Source organism: Macrotis lagotis, chromosome X, assembly GCF_037893015.1.
Source record: "Macrotis lagotis isolate mMagLag1 chromosome X, bilby.v1.9.chrom.fasta, whole genome shotgun sequence".
Lineage (NCBI taxonomy): Eukaryota > Metazoa > Chordata > Mammalia > Peramelemorphia > Peramelidae > Macrotis > Macrotis lagotis.
The window spans coordinates 190382746-190404328 of record NC_133666.1 but is presented as its reverse complement, the minus strand read 5'-3'; the positions used below and the strand labels follow the sequence as shown (position 1 = coordinate 190404328).

Genomic DNA, 21583 nt, shown 5'->3' with positions numbered 1-21583 from the left:
GTTTTTAAATTCCAGGTGGTTTTTCCAACCGCTTTTGCTTCTAAGTAGTCAGTCACTGACTTGGGATGTTCCTGTTCAGAGTGCTGACTGATTTAGCATCTACTTCTATGAGTTCCCATGGTCTCTTTTTCTATCCCCACTAGTGCTACTTCTTGACTCTAAAAATTAGTTTTTCTAGCATGACTTTTCCCTCTTACCTATTCTCCCCTTTTTTCACTACTATTTTCCATTGAACCTGCCATTGACCCTTTGATCAGCCTCCAACTTCTTATGACTGTTGTGTGTGTGTGTGTGTGTGTGTGTAGGTAGGTAGCCCTGTGTTGTTTGGAAGTGCTAGCTTTTTTAAGAAGTTTTTTGGAGCACATTTTAGATATTTACTGAAATTGGGAAAGCTAGTCTTCTGGCTCTTGTTCTTCCCCAGCTAAGTCTTTGCCAGACCCACTTCAGAGAATCAGCACAGCTTCATAAAATAGCATCTGCTCACCTGTACCTCTTTCACTCTAAATGAAGTGGGGTGAACCTAAATCTGAGCCTGAGTGAAGTCATGTGATTAGGGTTTTCTGGTTTTAAAAAGCATCAGTTTGGTCCTGGATCAAGTGGACAAGACAGATGAATCCTTAGAAACAACTCTGGACAGAAATATGGTATATCCGTGTGATTATAAAGTGGCTTTGACATTCTCATGGCAGCAGAAGCACTGTGTGATCCTTTATACTACAAGAGTTTCCTTGACATGCCTAGAATAAGGGGTGTTACAAACCAGCCAAATTCCTCCACTTCTAACAAGGACTGAACTTGTCCATCTTCGAGGAGCTGAACTAAACTGTTTTGTCCCCAGGACTTTAATTACCAATATTCAACCTAATCACCACTTCACTGAATGTGTGTGTGGGGGGGGGGGGGGATGGGGGTGGTGGTGGTGAGGGTTGGGGAAGGAGGCAGAAATCCTTCAGGTGGAATCCCTAACCATAATCACAAAGTAGATAGCTCCAAAGGTGGTGACCCAAAACCAACACAAGTGGGAGCAACTTTTGCATTTGGATTCTGAGGACGCATTTGTTTCTTCATCTCAGAACATGTCATTTGTATTTATTCCAATTGTCCAAATGTATTTGCCTTTCTCTTTCTTGTATTTTCATTTTGAAATTTCTTTTGAGCTCTGGTCTTTTCATCAGGGATGCTTAAAAACTTTTTAATTAAAGAGGTCTTTTACTAATTAAAGGTTCTGGGGTTTTTTTTCCCTCCTGTAAGTTTAGACTCAGTTTTGATCAAGTATATATACCTTTAATGGTGAGGGAGCCAAGCCATGGGGACTTTCTAAGTTCACACTGTGACTTGTACTTGTTTTTCCAGTTTGGTCATGTTAGAACCTGACCTGTAATCTGTATTTCTCTTCTTAGTGTTGACAATTCAGATCCCTGCCACTTTTTCTTAGTTATCAGAACTGCTAGTGTTCCAGTTTCCTCTTTGTTGGAATCTTATTTCTAAAGCTCCATTATCAATAATGGAAGATGCCTCACAGGTGGAAGTAGACTCTGCCACCATCACTAGTTCCTGTTTAACCTGTTATGGCCTCATTCAGTACATTCATAAGATAATCATAAAAGGAAGGGTCCCAATCATCTGACCCAACCCCTTCATTTTATTCATGAGGAAACTAAACAAGAGAAATAGCAAAGCTGGAATTTGTTCTTCTGATTTCAAATCCTTGAATTTGATGAGCATCAGCTCCTTCCATTATACAGTGCTGCCTCACTGTAATGGATGTGTAGTAAGTCTCATTTGACTCTTCTGTTGATTATAGATAATATTACTATAGCTTTAAGAGCTGAGTTGTAATGATAGCAAGCAGTTTAAAGTGTTGAAAAAATGTCTTACTCTATAGTACTTCTCCCTGTGGAGTCAGGGAGAGAATATGCTTTATCTGTAATCTATGCAGAATATGTGGGACATTTCAGGAGGGAGAAGATGAAGTGAAACTCTTTCCTTATCAGAATTGTCTTAGGTGTTACCTTGTGCACAAACATAAAAAGAATTCTATGAAGATCTTGAAAGAAGCTGAAGGGATGTTTATACTCTGATGACTGAAAGGTGAAAAAAGATTAGCTTTATTTGTTTTCCAAGAGGCTGAATTTAACTCTTATCTTGAGACATATGAAAAGACTTTAAAGAGATTTTAATCAGTATGGACCTGAATTGTATGAGACTGTTTCTTTACAAGTGAAGAGGTCTTTTACTATTATATTGAAAGTTTGGTTATAAATTTTCTTAGACCTTAAATATTATAAATAGTTATATATGTCTTTGCTTTACAATTGTTTTTATTTGTTAGCAAATTGTGTTTTATATTTACTTAAATATTTAAAATAAGAGTAATTGCTATTGAGAAATATTGTTTCTTCAATTCATTAAGCACTTAATGAACTGAGGTGGTACTTGAGCTAATTAAGGGGAAAGATTATATTAAAGAAAAAGAAAATGCATTTGGATTTCTTTAGAGTTTGGGATGATCAAAGCAAATAAGTGACAAGTGAAGTGTAGACTTAAAAGAGACATAGAAATAAGAAAGTGGTTAGATTTCTCATTAAAACTAACTATGATAGTCTAAGTTACAAACTTACTTAGTTTCCAGAAAAATTACTTTGTGTAAGGAAATCAGGGAAAATTTTAAAAATTCATCAAATTGAAATCGCAGAACAGACATTCTGAGGCCCAAACCTCTGGTACATGGCTTACCTTTATCTTCTGAGGAGGGCATATTTGAAATCAACATCCAGAAATTCCTATTTTTGTGTTTGTTTTTAACTCTCATACCTTATGGGGGAGAATTATGATTACACATCAGATAATCAACTCGAAAGCTTCTGCCAACTTTCTGTGGATACCTAGTTTGTTGAAACATGAGACATCCTCTTTTGAAAACTAATACTGTCTTTCCTGAGTTACACAAGACCACCTGACCCCAAATCCCATTAATGATAAGATTATTTATTCTTTTCTTTGAGCACTGAGTATCTTCAGTTAGAGGACCATGATGAGTTTTCCTGTGACTCTAGGGTCACTCTCTTTGCTTCAACATCTCATTCTCCTAGATCAGATGTGTAGTCTTTTCCACTTGACCAATATTAGAGTATTTCCTCATCTTCCTGTACTCAGAAATTTTTTGCCTAGGAAGTCTCCCTAGTCAATTGACAAACCAAAGCCTGGTCAAGCATGTCACTAGCCTGTAAAACTTCAAATCATAGGTCCAATGCTCATAAAACATAAAAGCTTTGGGGATGTATTTGAGAAAAATAAAGCTGAGATCTTTCATAGTCCATGTATCTCATTTTTACAAAAATATTTATTGATCAAGTATTGGTAAGAAAATGAATATAAGGGGCAACTCAGTGGTGCAGTAGGTAGAACACCAGCTCTGGAGTCAGAAGGACCTGAGTTCAAAATCGACCTCATACTTGTAATATTTACTTAGTTGTTTTGCCTTGCAAAACCAAAAAATAAAGGTGGAAAAAGAAGATGAATATAGGAGATTCATCTACCCATTGACCTTCACTGAAGCCCCAGCTCTTTTGTAAAAAATGGAAAATGCTATAGCATGCATCTTTATCAGCATCTTCAAGTAATTTAATGATAACTACTAACCACCATGCTAAATATCGCTTAGGTCTAGATTCAAGAGTAGCATGAGTGGAAAGCTATATTCTATTCTACCATGGAAACTTTAAAAAGTAAGCAGTGTTATTTGAATTATATAAAATCTCAGCAATTTTTCTTTTTTTTAATTTTAATTTTTTAAATTAGTATTTTTCCAATTATATATGGTGAAAATTTTAGCCCTTATTTTACAAGATTTTGAGTTCCAAATCTTTCTTCTTCCCTCTCTCCCCCTCTCCTCTTCTAAAAGTAGCCAGTTTGATATAGTTTATACATGTGCTAATACGTAAAACTTATTTCCATATTAATTTCAGTTGTAGAAGAAGAAACAGATCAAAAGGAAAAAAGAACCATGAGAAAGAATAAAATAATTCAAAAACTTTGCATCCAGAATCCGTCAGTTTTTTATCTGTATATTTTCTTTCATGAGTCTTAGATCATTGTGCTGCTGAGAACTGTTGCTGATACTGTGTACATTGTTTTCCTGGTTTTGCTCATTTCACTTTGTATCAGTTTGTACAAGTCTTTACAAATTTTTCTGCCTGTTCATCCTTTTTATTGCAAATAGTATTCCTTTGAATTCATATACCACAGTTTGTTCAGCCACTTCCCAACTGATGTCTATCCCCTCAATTTCCAATATTTTGTCAACAGAAGAAGGACTGCTATAAATATTTTTGCACATGGTGGACCTTTTTTAATTTTTTATGTTTTATGAGGGGGGGATACAGATCTAGTAGTGGTATTAATGGATCAAAGGGTTTGCCCAACTTGATTGCCCTTTGGGCATAGTTCCGAATTGCTCTCCAGAATGACTGTATCACCAACTAATACACCAACAGTGTATTAGTGTTCCAAATTTCCTACATCCTCTCCAACACTGATCATTTTCCTTTTTTCTCTTATTAGACAGTCTCATGAGTGTGAGGTATCTCAGAGTGATTTTAATTTGCATTTCTTTCAACAAAAGGGATTTAGAATACTTTTTTTTTAGGGTTTTTGCAAGGCAATGGGGTTAAATGGCTTGCCCAAGACCATACACATCTAGGTAATTATTAAGTGTCTGAGGTCAGATTTGAACTCAGGTCTTCCTGACTCCAGGGTTGGTACTCTATCCACTGCACCACCTAGCCACTCCTAGAACACTTCTTATGCTCATAGATACCTTTGATTTCTTCATCTGAAAACTATCTATTCATATCCTTTGACCATTTATCAATTTGGGGGTGGTTTTTTCTGATGGTTTATATTCTTATAAATTTGACACAATTCTCTATTAGAAACGAGACCTTTATCCAAGATCCTTTCAGCAGATTTTAAAAAATATTTCATTTTTATCCAATTACATGGTTAATAATTTTTAACATATTTTTTAAATTTTGAGTTCAAAATTCTTTTCCTTCCTATCTCCCGCTCCTTCCTTTATCAATTGGGAATGGCTTGTATTCTTATAAATTTGATACCATTCTCTATATATTTTAGAAATTGCACCTTTATCCGAGATACTTTCAGCAACCTTTAAAAATAATACTTTTTTTCTCCAATTACATGTTAAAGCAATTTTTAACATTCTTTTTTTAAGTTTTCATTTCAAAGTTCTATCCCTTTTGACCCCCACCCTCACCCCAAGATAGTAAACAATCTGATATAGGCTATACTTGTGCAATCATGTAAAACATTTTCATATTAGTCATTTTATAAAAGAAGGCTCAAACAAAAAAACGAGATTAAAAAGAAAGTGATAAATAGTATGTTTCAGTTGGAAATCAGACAATATCAATTATTTCTTCAGAGGTAGATAGCATGTTTAATCATGAGTCCTTTGGGATTGTTTTGCTGAGAGAATAGCTAAGTCATTCACAGTTCTTTGTTGTACAATATTGTTATTATAGTTTACAACTTTCTCCTAGTTCTGCTCACTTCATTTTTGCATCAGTTCGTGTAAATCTTAACAGTTTTTCTGAAATCATACTATCCATCATTTCTTATGGCACAATAATATCCCATTGCAGTCACATATCACAACTTGTTTGGCTGTTATCCAATTGATGGACTTTCCCTTAATATCCAATTCTTAGCCACCACAAAAAAGTGCTGCTTTAAATATGTTTTGTACAAGTACAAACATCCCACCCCATCCCTTTTTTTCTTTTATCTCTTTGAGAATATAGATCTAGCAGTGTTATTGCTAATTCAAAGACTATGCAAGTTTTATAACCCTTTGGGCCTAGTTCCAAGTTATTCTCCAGATTATTTGGATCAGTTCACAATTCAACCTACACTTCATGGACTTTTTAGAATTCTTTCAGTGCTCTGGGCCTTCTTGTTTTATTGCCTGCTTGAATTATTTACTGATCTTTTCTGTTCTGTAGCCTTTGGGCACACCCAGGATATGTTGAGCCATCTTCTTGGGGAGGCAGTAGAAGGAAGTAGTGGAAAAAACAGTGGGATTTATAGTCAGGAGCCTGGAGTTTGAGTCACACCAACTCATACTAGTTATATGACCTTGGGCAAGTAATTCATACCCTTCTCTGACTAAGCCTTTTTCCTTATCTATAAAATCAAAATAGTAATAATTGTTTGGCTTACCTTACTATTGTAAGGAAGTGCTTTGAGGAATTAATGTATCAACATCTTCAGACTTGAAATCCATGTAGACTAGCACAAGTGGATAAGAATATTGGGTTTGGAGTCACTGGAAGACCTGAATTCAAATGCAGCTCCAGACATTTCCGGCTAGTCAAGTTATTTAATTTCTCTTTGCCTCAGTTTTCTCAACTGTGAAATGGAATTTAAAAAAAAACCCACTACTTTCCATGGTTTTTATGAGGATCAAAGGAGATAGTATTTGTAAAATGCTTAGTGTAGTCCCTGTAACATATAGATGCTTAATATATGTTTATTCTCTTACCTTTAATCAAGGTGAACTTATCCTTTTTCAAAATTTCTTTAGTAGCTAACCTAGAACCAATAAAAATTGTATTTAGCCAGCTGTATGCAGAGTTTCTTTTAGGCATTTTATGGTAGTATTTATCCTCAGTTTTTTCGTGTGTAAATTGGGGGGTTACTTTATCAGACTTCTGAGATCTCTTATAGCTTTAGAACTATAAATCTAAATTATGGTCCATACTAGATTTTTCCTATGGAAAAAAAGGAGAGAAGTTCATTTACCTTCCTTAAAATCTTAAACATAATCCATTTCAATTAATTTGAGGAGACTAAGTTATGCACCAACCTCAAAATGATCTTTATCATAACCTATTTCCTCGAATTTGAACCCTATTCATATTTTTGTTATTGAGATTAGCATCTCCTACTGGATCAGAGAGTATATCCCCTCCTAAAGTCCTGGATCCCTACACTTGTTCATTTATCTTAAAATTAAGCTTATTTCAATAATTTGTTTTTAGGTAGAAGCAGTGTTCTATAATGGATATGATACTACATTTAGGAAGACTTGGGTTCAAAAACCACCCCTGACCCTTGCTGCTTGTGTGACAAAGGTCTAGTTACCTTGTCTCTCAGGGGCTCAATTTCCTCCCCTTTGCTTTGGAATTGGTAATCACTTTGGTGCCTGTCTCAAAGGGTTGTTGTGAGGCTCAAATGTCATTATATAAGTATAAATGTGACTTATGATTGTTATTAATTAGATATGGTACCTTCTTGAGGAAAGATTTTTAAAAAGTACAAATCAATGAGAATTTTGATTAAATGCATTAAAATTATTATTTTATATTTCTTTCAAAATTAATTAAACAGGGGTTGATAAGTGGAGTCTAGAGTCAGCAGGGTAAATTGAAGTGTTTTCTTTCCTTTAAATTTTGTTTCAATTGTATTTGATCATATAACAAGTTCAAATGCATATAAATATGATATTCATGTATTTAGATTAAATATATTAATCATATTAATATAGAATATATTATCTTTATGTACAATATATTCTTATACATATGCATGTTTAGAAGAATTCGTTGTGGTGATGGTGATGATGATGATGATGATGATGATGATGATGATGTTTGCCCTTCTTTCTCAAAGACTATGGCATCATGGAGTTTATACCACTACAAACACATGAATTGAATTTGAGTGAGGGGGAGCTGTATTGTTTACCAGCCTCACTTTTTCTTCCAGAGCCATCTGGGTCCAGTGGCCAGATGTGGATCAGGGTGACTGGAGTTGATCCTGGATTTGATACAGTTAGGGTTAAATGATTTGCCCAAGTGTTAAGTTTCTGAGGCTAAATTTGAACTCAAGTCCTCCTGACTCCAGGGCTCTTGGGTGCTCCATTCACTGCCCCACCTAGCTGCATTCTTTGTGGAAGTATTCTATGTATCCATGTGAGCAAATGAAATCACTAAGAGAGAGAGACTATATTGTTATTTTAATAAAAAAAATTTATTGTGGAAACTAATCTATTTTATGCACCTTATTACTAATTATACTTCACACACCCTCTAAGAGATCTGTAGAGTCTACATTCTGCAATAGAAACCTTCATCAGCCCTTTCATGTCAGCTACAGGAAACTCATGCATGGTCCCTAAGAAATAACCAACCTCTGGGAGCATGCTTTGCAAATACCCTGCAGGTATTGTATATGAAAGAAGAATTAGAATTGCAAAGTGCCTCAAAGAAAATGACCTGCTACTTTAGGGGTCATGCCAGCTAATCAGTGCCACTGTCCTTTACAAATACATTAATTATAACCTTTACCACTTTCTTGAACATAGTTTAAAGACTATTATTTTGCTGGTAACTGGAAAGAAGGGGGAGTTGATTTCTGGAAATGACGGGTTATAGGGAAGCTTAAGGTCAATTTCTAGCAAAATTCTGAAATTATTAATAAACTGGAAGAAAGAGAAAGTAAAATACAGGAAGCAAAGAAGAGTCGTTAAAGATGAGTAAGCTAAACTAACCTCAATTCCTTTCTTGATAAAGTTACTGGTTCCTGGTTGCTTTCTTGTTCTTCATTATTGAAGAGGACCAAAGCAACATGACTCTATTAGAATCTTGTAGTATGTCTGACTGGCTGATCAGACCCATGAGCTCAGAATGCTTCACTACAGGGCAGGCACGTATAGTCTATGTGAACACCCAGGTGGTTAACTCTAAATCTATCTCATGTTTACGTTGAGCTGCTTCCAATTGCTTTGCCCCTAAAGTATAGCACCCTCTCCGATGAGGGCACACCTGTGCTAGTAGCTCCCTGCACAATCAGATGCTGCACAATCAGTTCCAAAGTTCTTAGGACACTTTGAGAGTCCTCGTATCCTTTTTTTCTGACCCCTTGGGAGCACTTGCCCTGTGTGAGTTCTCCATAAAATGGCAAGTGTGTACACGTCTGGCATTTGAACAACATGGTCAGTTCATCAGAGTTGTGCTCTCTATAGTAATTTTGAATACTTGGAAATTTAACTTTGAGAAAGAACCTCAGTGTCTGGTGTCTGATAAAGTTACTAGATGAATGAGTAATGAAGTATCTCCATTTAAGGGAAGCATTTCCTAAAGGTTTTCATATCATTATGAATATTAGTCTGTGGGTCCTTTGAGGGCAAGGAATTGTCTTTTGCCTGGGTCCCATTGTTAGGTGAATTGAATTGAACTAGATGGAGAATGGTGCTCTAGTTGATAGTAAAATGGATTCCAAATTGGTGGAAATAGCTCAAGAATATTGATTTATAAATTGATATCAGCCTAGAGAGAAGGCTGTGGTGAAATTTGACAGAGTCCTAGCACAGATCCTATCCTGTCCAATATTTTGACTGTTAATTAGTTTAAGATAAAGGCCTTAATCACATTTGAGAATGAGACAAGGCCAGAAGAAAAAAAAAACAGAGTCCAGAAAGGATCTTGACAAGTTTCAGGGATGAGCAAAGATTTTAGCAAAATCTTCACTTGTGTTAAAAAATAGCAGCAGAACAAATAAAGGATAAAGGAGGGATAGCCTTCAGGGGACAGGATATTCTTTAATACCAAAGTCTGGCAAACTATGGGGGAGGGCTTAAATCCTACCTGCAATCTATTTTTGTATTGCTCCTGTGGCTAAGAGAATGATTTTTATGTTTTTAAATACAATAAAACTTTTAAAATATTAAAACAATTCTTAGCTTGTCAGACCATACAAAACCATGTAGTAGACTATATTTATTGACCCTAGGCCATAGTTTGCAGATTCTTGCTCTTAAGATATCAACAATTCTGTATCTGACTGTACAGATGGAACCAGGTTGAGGTAGTACCTGTACCCATGGAAGCATTGAATTAAGGTGATGATGATGATGATGATATATTAATGACTTACTTTTCTGAAGCAGTAGTTCATGTAATTAGTCTTCATTTTTTTTAAGGTTTTAATTTAATTTTTATTAAAGATATTATTTGAGTTTTACAATTTTCCCCCAATCTTGCTTCCCTCCCCCTACCCCCTCTGAAAGACTTATGATAAAGAATGCTATCCCTCCCAAAGACAGAGCTGATGGTGTCTGAATATAGACTGAAGCATAAGGTTTTTTCTTCACTTTATTTTTCTTGAGGTTTTCTTTTTTGTGTGTGGAGGTTATGTTTACTTTTGCAAAATAACTATTATAGTAGACTGTTTTCTTGGTTATGCATTTTTTTAAATTTATTTTTTATTCTCATTTTGTATAAATGTTTTTCTTTACATTAATAAAATATACTTGTTTACAAGTAAACAAAATACCCCTCCCCCCATGAATATAGATAGACTTGCTTGGGTGAAAAAAGTAAAGGGGAGAGAAAAAAATTAAAATTAAAAAAAATAATAGTAATAATTGTAGCTATGGCCAGGTGGTGCAATGGACGAACCACCAGCCCTGGAGCCACGAGCACCTGAGTCTATATCCAGCCTCGTAAACCCAATAATCACCCAGCCATGTGACATGCAAGCCACCTGATCCCCACTGCCCTGCAAAAACCAAAAAGAAGGAAAAAAAAAGACCCAAAATAAAATAAAATAGTAATAATAGTAGGGGTGGCTGGGTGGCAGACAGAGCATTGGCCCTTGAGCCAGGAGCACCTGGGTCCAAATCCGGCCCCAGACACCCAATGATCACCCTGCTATGTGGCCCCAGGTAGGCCACCCAGCCCCACTTGCCCTGCACCCTCCCCCAAATAATAATAACAAAAAATGTGTTTCAGTCTTTGTTCCAACACCATCAACTCTGTCGTGAGTGGATCACATTCGTTATGATAAGTCCATCACAAAAGTTACTTCCATATTTTTCCAACGTTGCCATTGCTGATCACAACTCGCTCCTTTCTTATTTCTCCACTACCATGTACTATATTTTCTCTCTCCTTTTACTCTGACTCTGCTGTAGGGTTGCTGAGTAGCGCAGCAGACAGATCCCTGGTCCTGGGGCCAAGAAGCCCTGAGCCCCCATACCACCCCTTAGGCCCAGAATCCACCTGGCCCTATGGTCCTGGGCAGGCCAGCCAATCCCAGCCCCTTGCAAGAAGTAAAAAAAGAAAATGCGTTATATCTGACCACTGTCCCCCCATGGTCCATCCTCTCCTCCTTTATTCACATCCCCACCCCTTCCCCCTGCTCCCCCCTCCTTCTTACTCCAGTTGTCTATACCCCATTGAGTATATTTGCTGTTTCCTCTCCTAGCCATCTCTGATGAGAGCAAAGGTTCCCTCATTCCCCCTTGCCTCCCCCCTTCCATATCATTGCAATAGCTCATTGTAATAAAAAAAAAAAATCTTATTATGTGAAATAGCTTGGACTATTCCCCCTCTCCTTTTTCTTTCTCCCATTCCATTTCCCTTTTTTTCCTATTGACTCTGTTTTTGCACCATATTTTATCTTCGAATTCAGCTTTCTCCTGTGCTTCAACTATAAAAGCTCCCTCTACCTGCTCTGTTAACTGAGAAGGTTCATATGAATATTATCAGTATCATTTTTCTATACATGCAGTTCATCCTCATTAAGTCCCTCATATTTCCCCCCTCTCCTCCAATCTCCATGCTTCACCTGAGTCCTGTATCTGAAGATCAAACCTTCTGTTCAGCTCTGGCCATTCCAACAGGAACATTTGAAATTCCCCTGGTTCATTGAAAGTCCATCTTTTTCCCCGGAAGAGGACATTCAGCCTTGCTGGGTAGTTCATTCTTGGCTGCATTTTAAGCTCTTTTGCCTTCTGGTATATTGTATTCCAAGCCCTACGAGCTTCCAATGTAGCTGCTGCTAAGTCCTGTGTGATCCTGACTACAGCTCCACGATATTTGAACTGTGTCCTTCTGGCTGCTTGTAATATTTTCTCTTTGACTTGGGAGTTCTGGAACTTGGCTATAATATTCCTGGGGGTTGGTTTTTGGGGATCTCTTTCTCGGGGGGGGGATCGGTGGATTCTCTCCATTTCTATTTTGCCCTCTGCTTCTAGAATATCAGGGCAATTTTCCTGTACTAATTCTTTGAAAATGATGTCAAGGCTCTTTTCCTGATCATGACTTTCAGGTATTCCAATAATTTTTAAATTATCTTTCCTAAGTCTGTTTTCCATATCAGTTGTTTTTTCAATAAGATATTTCACATTTTCTTCTAATTTTTCATTTTTTTGACTTTGAAGTATTGATTCCTGATTTCTGGTAAATTCACCAATCTCCCTGAATTCTATTCTTTGTCTGAAGGATTTATTCTCCTCAGAGAGTTTTCTTATCTCTTTTTCCATCTGGCCAATTTTGCTTTTTAAAGCATTCTTCTCCTCAATAACTTTTTGAATTGTTTTATCCATTTGACCTAAGCTGTTTTTTAGCATGCTATTTTCTTCAGCGTTTTTTTGGATTTCCTTGACTAAGCTGCTGACTTCATTTTCATGTTTTTCCTGCATCTCTCTCCTTTCTTTTCCCAGTTTTTCTTCTAACTCCCTCATTTGATTTTCAAAGTCTTTTTTGAGCTCTATCATAGCCTGAGCCCAATTTCTGTTTTTCTTGGAGTCTTTAGTTGCAGGAGCTTGTGCTTCCTCATCTTCAGACTGAGTATTTTGATCCTTCTTGGGCTCATTTGCAAAATATTTCTCAATGGTCTTCCTCTTGTTTCTCTGTTCATTTTCCCAGCCTAAGCCTGTTTTGGTGGGGGGGGGGCCTTCCTGAGCTTTTGGGACACTCCCACAAGGGTTTCAGTGTGTGAGGTTCTATCCTCTCTCCTGGTCTGTGAATGACCATAAGCGTCCCCCTCTGCCACGGGGCTGAGGTGGGGGGGGGCCTGCTGTTCTATGGGGGGGTCCTAGACTGCAATCAGGATCTGAATGTGGTCAGAGCTCCAGAGTTCTGTTCCAGGGACAGAGCACAGAGTTCTGCAGTCTCTCTTCACTCCCCTCCCTCAGCTCAATGGGCTCATGCCCTGGGGGCTCCTGCTTATGGGTTCCCTGCTTCTGTTTCCGCATCTGGGCTGAGGAAAGACCAAGCTGCTGGCTGTGTGCCCTGAGGGCTGGGCTCCACGTGCTTGCTCTGGCAGAGGTGGCCCGCTGTTCCCCCACTTTGTGCCGGTGCTCCCCGGGGTGCAGCTCAGGAGACTCCCCCGCTGCTGTGAGCTGAGGCTCCCAGCGCCCTGGGGCTGCCTCCGGGAGGCTGAAGTTCTTTTGCTATGGCGGGCCACCCCTCTGGCAGGCAGCCTCTGCAACCCCGGGGTGCAGAGCCTTTCTGCTCTTTTCCAGGTTACCTTGAGTAGGAGAACTGCCTCACTGGGTCCCTTTGTGGGTTCTGTCTCTCGAAAGTTTAGTTAGAGTCCTTAGTTTATGAGTTTTTATCAGAGAGCTCCTGAGACTGGATCCCTTCAAGTGGCCATCTTGGCTCCGCCCCCAATTAGTCTTCATTAAGAGAATGGGGTGGAAAATGTAACCTACTTAGAGAAAATATTAGATTTGGAGTAAGGAAGATCTAGTTTAAAATTTGACATCTTTGTATTTGTATTGCTCTTCAGTCTTGGCACACTCTTTAGGATCCCACTGAGTGTTTTCTTGGCCAAGATACTGTAGTGGTTTGCATTTCCTTCTCCCACTTATTTGTTATATGAGGAAACTGAGACAAATAGGGTTAAGTGACTCGGCCAGGGTCACACAACTAGTAAGTGTCTGAGGCCAAATTTGAATTTAAGTCTTCTTGACTCCAGACCTTGTGTTCTCTAATGTGCTGTTTCAATGCCCCAGCAGCTGTATGCCCTTGAGTAAAGCACTCTTAGAGGCTCAGTTTCACCTTCTGTAAACTGAAGGGGCTTGACAGGATGGCCTCTCGGGCCTCTTTCCTTCTCTATATCTATGATCCCTGTGAGCTATGATTTCATTGTATAGGCTATTTTTTTCGTGTGCTGCTTAGTTTTATATTACATTTTAAGGACAGCAATGAGACATTGGAGTCTAGAGGAGGTAACTAGAAACTATGTAATGAAGAAATTGGGTTGTTAACCTGGAAAGCTCTGGGCATATATTTCATCCACCCTGAGAATGGCAGAGATATAGGAGCTACAGTCTGCAATAAAAGCCAACATCACCTTTTTCATGTCAGCTCCAGGAATCTTGCACATAGTCCCAAAAAAGAAATACCCCCCCCCCAAGGAAGTTCAATTTTTGAGAGTCTCTTAGAGAGTAAGCAAATTGGTTTTCCTCTTTGTAAGTCTAAAGGGCAGAATTAGAACTTCCAAAGAGACATTGGTTCAGGACAAAGAACTTCATAATAATATTAGCAAGCAGTTAAAAAAATGGAATGAGCTACCTGTAGTGATTTCTTATTTCATTAAACAAGAAATTGGATGACTATTAGAGTTGGAAAGAAGACAATTATTCCATGTCTAATAATATTCCTTCCCCTATCCAAACTGGCTTTTGGTGTATCTAGTCTTTCCCTTCTCCAGTGAATCCTTTTCCCAGATGCCAAAAATACAAAATAACCTTCCTGTAGCTTATATCTAATCTTAACATTTTCCTCTAAATAAATGGTTTTTCGGGGTGGCTAGGTGGCGCAGTGGATAAAGCACCGGCTCTGGAGTCAGGAGTACCTGGGTTCAGGTCTGGTCTCAGACACTTAATAATTACCTAGCTGTGTGGCCTTGGGCAAGCCACTTAACCCCATTTGCTTGCAAAAACCTAAAAAAAATGGTTTTTCCATCGCCTAAGAGATTTTTTTAAAATGCCTTAGCTTGATATTTAGTGCCTGGTACAATCTGGTTCCCACCTATCTAAAAGTAGCCTTATTTCATATTATTCTCCCTCAAACTCTTTCTTGCCAAACTGGATTATTGGCTGTTCACCAAAGTTGGCCTCCCAGTAGACTATCTTCATGCACTCATATAAGCTGTCCTTCTTCCACATGGCCACCCCCTGGGTATCTGGAATGCCCTCCTGCTTCATGTCTTCCTTCAAAGGTTTCCAAGTACTGCTGCTCCTTTTCAGAACCTTAACTGATTCCTCCAGTTAATGTTGTCTCCTTCCTCAGTTTTCCTGCTGCTATATTTATTTATCTGTATTCTGAATTCCCACCCATTCTCAAATAGAGTTCAAAATTCCTTGAGGACTTCAGTTCTTTCATATCAGTCTTTGTGTCTCTAACATCTAACACTGCACATATTATTGGTGTTTAAATTTCTTGAATTGAACTGTAGTCACTTAAATGATTAGGGTTGTTTATCTCTGTACGAAATGTCTATGAACTACTAGTTTAAAATGCTAGAAAGCATATTAAAAATAACTTATTCTCCTTTTTAAAGGAGAATATTTTTGCTATCAGTGGTTCTGACTGCTGTTTGTTGCCTTATGTTAGCTGATTGACATAGTAGATAGTGGTGGGCCTCTTAGTTCAAATGTGACCCTAGATATGTAACCTCTGTCTACCTTAGTTTCCTTACCTGTAAAATGGGAATAATAATATTGATAATGATAATGATGATATTACTGAATCTCCCACGGTTGAGTCTTCGAGTTCAAATCTGACCCTTGATATTCAACCACTGTCTACTTTAGTTTCCTCACCTGTACAGTGGAAATAATAATAATAACAATAATAATAATAATAGTATAATGATAATGATGATGGTACCTGAATATCCCAAGGTTGTATCAAATGGGCCTCTGAGTTCAAATGTGACCCTAGATACTTAACCTCTGTCTACCTTAGTTCCCCTACCTGTAAAAAGAGAATAATAACAATAGTGATAATGATAATGATGATAGTACCTGAATCTCCTAGGGTCACATAGTGTGTGGCTGAGGCTAGGTGTCAATGTCTTCCTGCCTCCTAGCCAGCACTTCATCCACTGCACCATCTATCTAATTTGGCCTATATTGGTGCTTAATATATACTTGTTCTTTTTCCAGACTCCTTATTTTATACATAGTTGTCTGAAAGTATCTGATTCCCTTGGGGGTGGGGGGGGAGAGGGAGAGAGTAAGTGTACACTTGTATTGCTAGGTAACCTTGGAAGGGGTAGAAGGAACTAAAAATGTAAAAGCAGTAAAAGCTAATAGATTCATGATTATGAGACTTTAAAAATCAGGTATGTACTGATTCTGTTGGTAATAATCAGACTGTGGTTGATCATTTCAAGATATCCAACCTAGTATGCTTATCAGGAACCCTTCTGACTAACAGATGGTGTGACTAGTCCTCACTGAAACTTTTAACTTTGAATAACAAGATCCAAAGTGAGGGAGAGGGGGGGAATAGGGAATGAGGAACAGGACCCTAATTTTCCTCCTTTTTTGTAAACAAAATATTTAATAATCTAAAATGTATTTCAACAGAAATTTAGTTTTTAATGCTAATCTGTGGCCAAGACACAAAGGAAATAACTAACAGATGTCCCATGCTTTGCAAACCTTAAAAGACAATATAAATGCTAGTCATTGTTTTATGGGAATTTTTGTTTGAACAGATATGTGTGTAATTTTGGGGTTAGGCATTGTCTCAAGTGTTGGATCTACAAAGGCAAAGTATTGTCCCCACTCTCAAAGAGTATATGGGGGAGGTAGAATGAAAATAGTTCTATGTATGTACACACATAGATAGGCTAAATTGAAGATGATTAGAAGAGAAGATGATAGATAGCATTAAGAGGGAATCAAGAAAAACTGTTTTTAGCTGGAACTTGAACCAGGGAAGGTGGAGATGAGAAGGAAGAACATTTCAGGCATGGGAGGGGGGCCAGTAAAAATCCCACTTGAAACCATTTTATCTAGGGAAGAGAAAATTATATTGAAAGTAAAAAAAATATATGACTATAATCTTGTTTTTTTAAAAAAGATATTAGGCAAGACACAGGCTGTTTAAGCTTTAGTCTTTCCAAATGAAACATAGGTCTCAATTAGACTATTTTTCTTTCCCAATTCACAGAAATAGAGACATCATGAATTTTCATTTGATACATTTTATGGTTTGTGGGACAGGGAAGGACAGAGAAAGATTGCAATAATGTTATTATAAGCTCATAACTACTTGCTTCTCCAGCCTTGGCAGTATGAAGGAAAATTTCAGAGGGAAAAGCAATGGATTCCCAAGGTTTTCAATTCTGGAAAGTTAAGTTTTAAAAAGTAAACACTTCTTAAAACCAGCAAGCATAAGGAATTAACTTTAAAACTTCTGAAATTGCTGCTGTGCAATCTTCTATGGAATATTGATCCCTTTGCTAAAGTAGATTTACATTGTGTTGAATTGCTTTATCTTTATGACAAATTTGGTCTTAATAAACATTTTTTTTCCTTTTAGCATTGGCTGGATCATTCAAAACCTATTAAGAAACAAATGAAAAGTAAGTAACCCCAAATGAAAATTTCTTGTTTTGTTCCTTTTCTTTGGAATTAATTTAAATCATCTTTTCTTCTACATTGAGTTGTTATATTTTTATTAAATATAACATGAAACCACTTGAAAGAATTAATTTTAAATTAAAAATTCAAATATTTTCAAGTTGACCGAAAGTTGTTAAAGCCTATATGTGGAAAATTTTAAATAGTCCTTAAAAGATCAGAATGTTCCCATTTATAAAGAAGCTTAGCAGTACTTGTAGGTTTCAAACCATATACTTCTGGGAGGGAAAAACAATGACTCATGTAATATTCAGAAAATTTGTTTTTATGAATCTACAATGAAATGTCATCTAGTCACCTGCATTTAGCACTTGCCCACATGTTTTATTTATTTTCTGAAGGTCCCTTAGAGCATATTGGATTTAAAACAGAATCATAGATACAATTATTTAGGACTTGATCCATTTCATTTTACCAATGAAGACTTTCATTGAACATTACTTCCATAATTTTTCCAAAGATTGATTCTCTGAAGAATATTTATAAATATAGTTTAGTTGTATTTATAAGTTTCAAAATATTGTTTTTCTTCTCCTCCATCTCCTTGTCCCCAGTGTATTCATAGTATAAAAAGTTGACCTCAATATGGTATAGCATAAAGAAATGGTACCTGTAAGTAGTGAGGTGGTGCAGTAAACTGAGCCCTGGATCTGGAGTCAGAAGATTTGAGTTCAAATTCAGTATCAGAAACTTCCTGTGTGACTCTTTGCCTTAGTTTCTTCATCTGTTAAATGGGGATAATAATTGCCCTTACCTCCCAGAGTTGTTCTAAGAATAAAATGATCTAATATTTGTGAAGTAATTAGTAAACTTTCAAGTATTATCATATAAATGCTAGTTATAATGAACTGTTGCCTAAATTATTTTGATTAAGAGCACAATCATTTCCAAATATAACAGTCCTAAATAGTTAACATCTCTTAGAACAAAGGTTTTTTTAAGTTAAAAAGTAAAGAATTTAGCAAAATTGACTGTCACAGTATATGTAATATTTTTATACACATCTTCTCTCCCTCCCCCCCAGTACAGTGAAGGGAAAAAAGTGCATTTTCCCAGTTCTTCTTTGAGGCCAAGTTTGGTCATTGCAATTATACAATTTTCAGGTTGATATTTTTGTTCTATTTACATTGTTGTATTGTTGTTTATGTTGTTTTCCTGCATCTACTTATTTGACTCTGCATTAATCCATATGTCTTCCTTTTGTTCTTTAAATTCTTCATATATATATGTATATATATACATATATATTATTTTTCATAGCATAGAGATAATCCCTTATATTCATAGGCTACAGTTTGTTTAAGCATTCCCCAGTTGAATTCTTTGCTGTCACAGAATATGCTAAAATATATAAACATACATGTGTGTATATCTGTATCTGGTTATATTTTTTTCATATATGTGGGCATTTCTTTGACCTACTTAGAGTATATACTTATCAGTGTAATTTCTGGGTCAAAGTCTATGGAAATTTTAGTCACATATTTCTTTCCAGAATTGTTGGATTATTTAAAGCATTACCAACAGTGTATTTATGTCTACATTTTAATCTCACAATTATTTTGTAAAAAATTTACATTGGTTTGAAATATTTTAGGATTAGAGGTGCAAGTGAGAATTCATCCAATCCTAGAAGACTTTTCTGTAAAACTAGTCTACCTAGCTATGTTGTCTTTAATCCAAATCAGTGTCCTTTCGCATTATGTCCATCAGTCTTGGGGTGGGGGCAGGAAATGATAGTTGCTGCTTAGATTTTTTTTATCCTCTACTTTTGTACCTTTTGATGTAATAGTTAAATTTGTTATGTATTTAATTAATTTATTTTTTCCCTTTGTTCACTGTGTGATCTTCAAACTTTGGGAAAACCATCTTCAAATGTGTAGTTGGATCTGCTTATGTTTTGCACTTTCGAATTAAATACTATTCTTCAGAACCGAACAACCTTCGAGAAGAGTTTACAAGGTAGGACTTGATCTTCAATATATTTCTAAATTTGTATTTCATTTACATTATATAGGATTTTCTTGGAAATTATTGTCTTTTCCTATTTGTTTCTTAGCTTCCTCTTTTTTTGTTGGATAATTTATTTAACGTTTTTGTTGAATCCCAGGTTTTCTCTATCTCAGTCCTCTATGTAACCTTAACTCTGCATCTCTGCCAGTCTCTTTTCTCTTGGATATCTGCACTTCAAATTAAACAACTTGGTCTTTACTGCCTCATCTTTCAGGTGATTAGGGTGACAGATCTATTTCCTTCTCTCCTTTTCACTTTCCTGAGATTTTATGTAAATAAGGTCATTGTGCTATTATTTTGGATTTTATTTCACTGAATTCAGAAACAGGTATACTTTTTCCCAACCTCAAATTTCTCAGTTTATTTAAAGTAAGGCCTAGCACATATTGCCTTGATTTTTACTATGGAAGAGAGCATACTCCCCCTGCCCTTTTAAAAAAAGAAAAAAGTAAAATAAATTAAAAGTCCCTAAGTGGCAGTAATAATTTATGGCAATTGTTTCTGTAGAACTCAGCATTGTTCTAAGAATTAATGTCCTTTACTTCTCTATTAGGTTATTTTTCAGTCCCAGTTCTACTGTATTCCTGTGCATTTCCTATATATAGTTCTTTTACAAAGCTATGAAATAGTGTAAAGACAGAATGGAGCCATATGTTTCAAATATTGTGATTCTCCCCTTTCTAGTACTGATACCACTGCCCTTTTCCTGGCATATAATTTTTTTTTAATTTCTTCGTGTGTTTGTGTGTGTGTGTGTGTGTGTGTGTGTGTGTGTTTTACTCTTAGTAGAAGAGTATAGTAGCAATGACAATATATATCAGTTATCTAATGGGGTGAGAAGTAAAAGTTACTGATCAGGTCACAGTGGCATTGGCTTTCTTGGAACTGGAAGAGGTAGGTCAACAAGATGGAACAGCAGGTTTTTAGTCACCTATTGAGGACCCCGAGTATTATAACTTTATAATTATAACTTTGAAAGCTTCCATTTTTACATTTATGAATCTGTATGACATTCACCTATAACTTCTCATTAATAGTTGACATTATAGTCTCCCTGAATATGAAAAGCAAACTTCATTGTTGGTTGAACTTTTATTAGAAGAGGTTTTAAAAAGTTCGTATTTTCAGTCATATTTCACAAAACACAGGAATCTTTTATTTTTTTTTGTTACTTACCCCCATCTTATTTCACTTTTAGATATACCACTCTTCAGCCATCTCTCTTTTATCCTCAGTACAGAAAAAAAGTTTGCCTTCAACTCATCCTTATTTGAAATCTCTAAAACATAAAAATTATTCCAGTGTCTCACCCAGTTACTCAGGAACCCTTTCATTCAAACCTGTTGCATAGAAACATCATCAAAACCATGACACATTTAGCTTTGGTGAAACATATTCATATTAATTTGTCTGCTACTTCCCCATAATAATGTGCCCCCATCTTTTATTTCATATATGTCACATTACTAATCAAAACCAAGGCTTTTCTCCATTTTCTTTGATCTGTGCTTAAAAAAAAATTTAATTGCTAGTTACCAAGTCAGCCTCAAACTTTTGGGTCTGGCAAATGAAGACTGCAGTTAAGTATTCTTCAGGTCAGATGCTCTGTCTTGCTATTTTATCCAAAGATTGTACATAAATTTGCTAAGTTTTTAATCCTGTTTGGTTCTCTTCTCAAGGAAGTTTTGAATTATACTTGTTGGACTGCACAATGTTCCATAACTCAGCTTAGAGATATCTTGTGATATTTGTGAAATGCACATTTCTTTAGTAGTTTCTAGGACATACTTCAGGAAACAAGTCCTATAATGGAAAGTCTTCCTCAAATGTTGAAAGCTTATTTGAATATTTTTTTTATTGTTCAATAAAGATTTAATATGTGGGGTAGTATTTACAATGGGGAATTTGGGAATGATAGAGACTTGGAAAGATGACACTATTTGTTGACTTTTGTATATATTTGTTAGGTACCTGTTTGTATTACAACTCAGACATGACATTCTTTCAGGAAAGTAAGTATGTTTTTGTTACAAACTCTGAACTCCTACTAGGTAACAATGTGCATTGTTTTAGGTCTATTAGTCATGTTCCTTT

General features: G+C 36.4%; 1 protein-coding gene across 1 annotated transcript in view; it reads left to right on the top strand.

The window, feature by feature from the left end:
* LOC141500135 (band 4.1-like protein 4B) overlaps window positions 1–21583 on the top strand; it is a 143924-nt gene that overhangs the window by 74322 nt on the left and 48019 nt on the right. Inside the window, exons 3-5 of the mRNA XM_074203072.1 lie at window positions 17376–17418; window positions 19360–19438; window positions 21457–21501. Of these exons, the coding sequence (XP_074059173.1) occupies window positions 17376–17418; window positions 19360–19438; window positions 21457–21501 (167 nt within the window). The remainder of the gene's footprint in view (window positions 1–17375; window positions 17419–19359; window positions 19439–21456; window positions 21502–21583) is intronic.